The sequence below is a fragment of the Alligator sinensis genome, unplaced genomic scaffold (genome assembly GCF_000455745.1).
Source record: "Alligator sinensis unplaced genomic scaffold, ASM45574v1 scaffold337_1, whole genome shotgun sequence".
NCBI classification, from domain to species: domain Eukaryota; kingdom Metazoa; phylum Chordata; order Crocodylia; family Alligatoridae; genus Alligator; species Alligator sinensis.
Genome location: NW_005841927.1, coordinates 2964849 through 2971689, shown reverse-complemented (window position 1 = coordinate 2971689; position 6841 = coordinate 2964849). Strand labels below are relative to the sequence as shown.

Genomic DNA, 6841 nt, shown 5'->3' with positions numbered 1-6841 from the left:
GGGGAAGGGGGGTGAATAGCTGGAGTCAACGGACAGGCGATCTGCTGGCAATGCAGCCCAGGATGCCGGTAGCCCCCTTCACAGCAAGGGGACGCTGATCCTGCCAGCCACCGGGGACCGCGGCGAGCGGCTCCTCCACGGAGCAGAGCCATCCCCACGGGTGTGTATCTGGTGTGGTTTGCAGACGCAGGCTGTAAGAAACCAGCTGTGGGGTTGTTGTGCCTTTTCAAGCGCTAACTATCTAGGTGGTTGGCTCTCTTCATAACTGGACGGTCATTTTTATCATGCGACAGTGAGTTGGCACGTGTGGCCCATCTCGCTGTGCTGTGCCGTTTGCCCGTGAATTGCATAATACATCAGGTATCCAGGTCACAGCCGTATTGGTCTAGTGGCAAAAGGAATCGGGACTGGTGGTGGAGGGTGATATCTTTTATTAGGTCTGTCTAGTTGGTCTAATAAAAGATATCACCTCCACCACGAGTCCTGATTCTTTTTGCATAATACATGTCACATGTAGCAGGGGCCTTGGCGCCTGTCCCATCGGCCATGACCCACCAATAATTCGGGGTGTCCAGCCAATGTGTCGGCGTGTTTGGGATGCGGCTCATGCGAGTCACCCTGTGCGAGTGAATGAAAGCGGAAGCACCTGCAGGAGAAGGGTGTTGGGATGTCTCTAATTCAGAAAACACTTGTTGGCATTGCTGTGTCAGCCCCAGGGCATGGCTGCAGCACAGACTAGCAGAGCGCTCCTGAGGCATTATAGTGCTTATTAGGCTAAGGCTTTTGGCAGTATAAAACTCTCATTAAAGCAGTCCCTCCTTAGGTGAGATTACCATAGTTACTGGAGTCCGAGATGAGGTTCCCCCTGCAATTCATCATGAGAAAAACAAAGCCTCATCTTAAAACTGAGTATCACAGCTAGGAGCTGGGAGAATTGGCTGTGCAGGAAGCCCAGGTGGGGCAGGGACAGCATTGGCAGCTTGCAGATTCTTGTGTCCAGCCCTGCTCCCGTTGCCGGCCAGGAGCCAGGCAGGGAAGGAGGAATCTGCCTACTGCTGCTGAGGCCTCCAGCCAGCCTGGTGTCCCTGCACAGTGGCTCCCCGCAGCCCCCAGCTGGAACCGTGGACTCTCAGCCGTGGCAGGCTGCCTGCTCCCAGCCAGCGGGGGTGGGAGAGAGGAGCAGGGCAGAGTAGCATCTCCCCATAGCATGAGGCAGGAACAGCTGTGGGCTCCACCTGTGCTTGGATCAAGGCTAAAAGCAGCAGAAGGGGGAGGTAAGTGGTTGGGGCAGAGGGAGGTTGTCACCAGGGGAGCAAGGGGAAGATGCCTGCTTTTCCTCACCCCTGCTCCTTGCCCTTGTTTTCCCCACTGCATTCCCCCCCACCTGCGCTCTCGCCTCTGCTTTCCCCATTACCTGCCCCCCTACTGCTCTTTTCCTGCATCAGCAGTGGGCGAGACAGATTTTAAGACAATCCCCCAGTAATTAGATTCTAGATATGAACGATTATATCAAAGTTCTAATTTTCCACATCTAGAATCTAATTATGGGGGAGTGGTCTTAAATTCAAAGTCATCTTGTGTTCAGGTAAATACAGTACTATACCAGTGAGACTTTGCTGTAGTCCATGTCTTAAATTGCACGTGTTTCGGGGCATAGACTGTCTTTATTTTTGTGCAGCCTACCACACTAAGTGCATTATCTGGTATTAAAAGCTCTTGTCAGTTATTTTAATTGAGAGGTAAGGATTTCTTAGTGTGATATGTATTATTGGACTAACTGCACAGTAGGCATAGAGTTAGACAAGCTTTCAAATGCAAGATATTCTTCATCAGGTCACTTACTTTAATTGAATTAACTCCTTTTATTTTAACTGAAATTGATAAAATATTATATGACCTCTGCCTCTTCTCTTTTTTTTTTCCAGAAGCTAAATTTGGAAGATAAACTAGGTGAGACTGCCATTCATAGGACAGCTTTCTTTTTTTTTTTTTTAACAAAATGTGTATGCTCCTTTTGTTCGTAAAAATTCAGGATGTGGTGTTTAGGATTATTGTCTCAGTCTAGCTTCTCACACATTGTAGGAACCCAAGCAATTCAAACTGTGTGTGTGCTCTTTAGGTGCGTCTTTATTGCTACTGTACACTGATACAGCCAATTTTCTTTATATCGGTACTGATCCAGCAATCGGTATCTTTATATCGGTATCGGTGCACTTCTAGTGTCTGTGTGTGTGCGCGTGCGTGTATCAGATGAGCCTTTAACTCTTGTATAAATCATCCAGGGAAAATTGTATGTGTATTGCTACAGACCCTTGTTTGGTCAGTCTGCTTCAACAACATAAGCTCCTGTCTCACTAAGGCTGTTCTCTAGTCTAGTCTTGCAGCAGCCCGTCTTTATTTCTTTCTATTTGTCTCTCAGCCATGGCGTACTGGGATCTTCAGAATGCGCTGGATATCAATCTGGACAAATGGTTGATTAATATGAGCTCAGAGCAGCCTTTCAAAAAGGCAAGTCGGTGCTATTCTTTTGAGAAGGACTGGATTCAGTGCGCCCATGGCATTGGGCAGACCCGTGCCAACGTCGAATGCAGCATCGAGTACGAAGACTTCCTTGAGTGTTTGCATAAGTCAAAAACGGTAAGAGAAAAGAAGCTGGATATAGGGAAGGGTGAACTCCTCACCCGTAGTGTCGACACTGGAATAAATCAACCCAGTACAAAGAGAATGAATCAACCTCGTACAAGGAGTGACAGCTGCACACCTGTCACTAATCCCTAGGAACCACATTTTACCCCTAAGTATGTTTTGTGGTTCTTGGTGATTTCAGTTGGATCCAATGGCAAATACATCTTAGATATGCCTGGTATGGCATAAATGAGAAGTTTAATTTTGTGTGCATGTCACCAGGAAATCACTGGAAAATCACTGTGTCTGACTCTCTTGACTCCCATTGCTATTTGAATTCACCTTTAAACAAACCAGGCTTCAGAAGGGCTCTCTTCAGACCTCTTACTGAAGGAACAGGTTTGCTAAGCAGGCAGATACTGTATGGCAGGTGTGAGCTATGGGCTGTTGCGATTGTGGGACCCTGTAACGTACTGCCAGCTTTCCAAACTCCTCTTTTGCTGTTGCACATCCTGCTTCCTGCCCCCGACATCATTATTCGGTAGGGAAAAATCCATATTTTAATCTATATATCAAAGATCCCTTCTTCCTAAGGGGGTTCCAAGGAGTGTAACAGCACAGGCTAACCAAAAGTCAAGCAGCTGTATCCTCCTATTTCCTCAAGTGCTCTGTAAAAATGTCCTTCCAACACTGTAAAGTTGCCTAGAGATACGACTCATTTTCCCTAAACCTGCATGAACAGAGAAAAAAGCTGACAAAGGCAGCACGTGCATAGCAGGACTGTGACTGTCGTGGCACTGGGGGAGAGGGGCAGAAAGTGACTTCAGGAGAAGACATGTTGATGGGACTTGATAATAATGGGCTTAGGTGTCATTGTCTACAAAGCTTTATAAAACCAATGGTAAAACAAGTTAAAGACCATAACGTGAACTAGCAGGTCTGAATTTTCCCTGTACAGGCAGTCCTCGGACTTATGACCCAATCGGTTCCTGAAATCCAGGCCTCAAGCCGAAACGTTGTTACTCGGAACCAATTTTCTTATAAGCAACAATGTTATAAATGGGGGATTGGTTCCTGAACCAAGGCCCGATACCCTATTTTCACCAAAAATACCCCAGAATTTTGTACTCTATCAATTATAGATGAGTAATACAGCTACATTAATGTATTTCTATTGTAAATGGCAATCCTATTGATTTGGAAGGACTTCTTTGAGGTGACTTTGCTGGACTTTTTTAAGGTCTCTGGGTTGGATTTTTTGAAGGGGTTTTGGCTGGCGTCTTCTCAGGAGTCTCGGCTGCCGGTTTTTCTGGAGTCTTGTCGGCTTTCTTAAAGAAAGTGTCCCAGGAAGTTTGGACAGGTGTTCTCCAGGGAGACGAGCGACGCAGCAAACTTGTTTGCTGACATGGTGTCGCATCGGATCAAGCGTTGTAAAGTCAAAACTGAGGTCAGAAAGTTGAAACAGTGTCAATTTAGAAACCTTGTAAGTGCGAAATGTTGTAACTTGAAACGTTGTAAGTCAAGGACTGCCTGTATTGAAATTGTGTCCTTAGTCAGAGCATGTTATTATTACTTGTAGTGCCTGTTATCTTAGGATAGCTGAAGGAATCCGGTTAGGATTGCGGTCCAGCTGTGCAGTGCTTTAAATTAGGGGAAAGGACTGTGTCTGTCAAAGGCTTCATGGTATAAAGGCAAGGTTATTACCTTTGTTAATACAAGCTTGTGCATAGTTACTGCTTGTGGTTAGGTGTGTGAAAGAATCCCCTGATGGGGAAGTCCGTTATAGAGTAGCTTTCGTTGTAGCACGAAATAAACTGGGTCTCTTAAATCTGTGTTGCTTTTACTATGGCTTGCTTTGGTTTCTCTTTGTTTCCAAAGCCAATGTAATCCTATTTATTGCTTTTCCATAAAACGAGTCAGCCACGCACATAAAACACCATATCCAGCCCTTGATCTATAACGACGTGCCTCTCTGCGTGTGCTCAGCTGAGGGAAGAGAGAAAAGAATATTGAAGGGAAACAAGTTCTTGTTTCAGGTTTTCCAGCAGTGATGACAAATGACGGTGGAAAATATTTTTACAGTTCTGAGCCTATCTATTAAAGACAATTTAGTGTCTTAAAGATTGTTTTACTATGTAATGGTTTATGTGTGGCAGTAATTACTGGGTTTTACAGCCTCTTCTGGTTGGACACGAATGTGCTCCAGTCTTCCATTCTGTCCAATGCAGTGGTTCACATTTGTTGAGTAAATTCTCATTGCAACTGGATTTTGGGGAGGTGTTGCTATTTCTAAGTCTGCATTTGGGCTGCGACTGGCTTGAGAGAGGCCTTAAAGGAACCTAATGTCTTTTCGTACTGTAGTCTGCATTCAGTCATTCATCTGTCTTTGGCAGGCACAACGTATGACGGCCATTCTTAACCAAAGAAATAAATTGATCAAGGAAGGAAAGTATACACCACCACCACACCACGCTGGCAAAGTGGAAACCAGACCTTGATCGTCTGCTAGGAGTCCCTCAAACAGCGGAGCTTACCATGCATCACCCTTTGTGCACATGTTGTGGGAATGAAACTTCTGCAAAAGTTCACCCAATGATGCCCGCTGTGGAGTTGTTCTGCTAATTCTCTCTCTCCTGCAGCCCAGCTATACTGGGAGCATATGGTCTCAGTAAAAGACCTGTCATCTTTAAGTTTAAATAACAGTGGTACCAGTAACTGATTGATTTGGAAAGTAAAACTCTCCCTTGGAAAACTTCACGTGGTTCTGTCTTGCTTTTCTTGAATAAAATATCGTTTAGTGTCCCTGAGTGGGAAGGATCCTGATTTTTTGAGAACAGCTCGCAGATCCATTTTAAAATATCTCCTCCAAAGATCTTTAGAACATTATCTTGGGAGATAATGAGTGTCCCCAGTTCCAGCTGAAGACAAAAGCAGCCGTGAATGCTCAGCGCCTCCCGCAGTAGCTAGCTGCCTTATATCTCCCTACCCCTTCCAGTGGAGAGAATGATTACCCCCTGCACTTAGGAAGTAACTTTACAACTATTGCAGACTGTCAAGGTCCCGCTTCAATGCCCCAACTATAAACCTTTAGCTGAATTGTAAAGTCTTAGGGCTCTGGGAAAATTCTGCAGCCAGATCCTTGCTCTTTGCAGACTCCACTCTGAAACTTGCTCCATTCTTTTTCAAGCCACTCCCTTTATTTGAGGGAACATTTTATTTTGTTAAGAGGTGGCGGGGTGGCAGGTTGTGCGTTATGAAGACTGCAGTTGTAGAAACCACTTCCATGGGGAGCTAGAAAATGCTCCTGCTAGAATCTTTTCCTAATTCATCTGGTTCCTAGCAGGGGTCTTGCTAGCCCTCGGTCCAACCTTTATTGTTTGTAATATTCCAAATCCTTTTGTACAACTGGGAGGGAAAAAAGAGGTGAAAAAGATAATGGAGGAAAATAAGGGTCATAAACACTAATCTTCATAAGATAGTCTCAAGTTACTGTGGAAAGGATATAAGCAGTTTTGTGTCGGGTGACACCAAATTGTAAAGCCAAAACGTTGCTGAAATTTGTTGTTTCCTCGGCTCTCAAACTGTAGTTGGTTTACAAGCTGTTTTGAGAGATGGACCTACCTCCCTTCAGCTTTAGATCCAAACTCCCGTACGGTTTGGTCATTTGCATCCTTTCTAGATCTAGTGCAGGCCTGTATCTCTTTCTGCCTTCTTGCACATGTTGGGGCCCCGGAGGACTGGGTGTCAGTAGGGAGAACGGTTGGTTGGATGAGTTCAGCATTGTGTTCTCGGCAGGTGGAGCTCGGAGCCAAAGCACTGCGTTCAGAATGACTTCTGGAAGAAGGGAACTTGCTCTCAGGAAATGTGTGCATGGCTGCAAGTCGTAGGCACGTGATGTGGATGACTGTCCTCTTGGAGCCTGTTTGGTTTTCTCAAATAGCAGTGTGGCAAAAGGACACCACAGGGACCCGGAGCATTTCAACCGCATGCCACACTTTCTTGGTTAAAACGGCCATTTTCAGGAACCTGCAGGACATCTGAAGATTTCCTCCCGCCCCCCCATTCAGTAACGACCTGATCTCTGCTCTGCGGCAGTAAAACTTTGCTTTTAAATACTGCATGTCAGGCCAACCAATTGTGCAAGTTCACTGTGTTTCTGTGCTCTCCTAATGGATGCCTGGCAGTGCTCCAAGCTGGCTCGCTGTGTCTGGCAACT

General features: G+C 45.7%; 1 protein-coding gene across 3 annotated transcripts in view; it reads left to right on the top strand.

Moving 5' to 3' along the window:
- Positions 1-5380, top strand: part of NDUFS5 (NADH:ubiquinone oxidoreductase subunit S5) — a 6247-nt gene extending 867 nt beyond the window's left edge. The window contains exons 1-4 of one of the 3 annotated variants that reach the window (XM_025198749.1): positions 19-160; positions 1926-1950; positions 2420-2637; positions 5019-5380. In XM_025198749.1, coding sequence (XP_025054534.1) covers positions 2422-2637; positions 5019-5123 — 321 coding nt within the window. In that variant the 5' untranslated portion in view covers positions 19-160; positions 1926-1950; positions 2420-2421 and the 3' untranslated portion in view covers positions 5124-5380. Of the gene's footprint in view, positions 1-18; positions 161-1925; positions 1951-2419; positions 2638-5018 lie in introns of those variants that run through there. The other 2 variants (XM_006019309.3, XM_006019310.3) reach the window with 2 other exon arrangements.
- The last annotated feature ends 1461 nt before the right edge of the window (positions 5381-6841 follow it).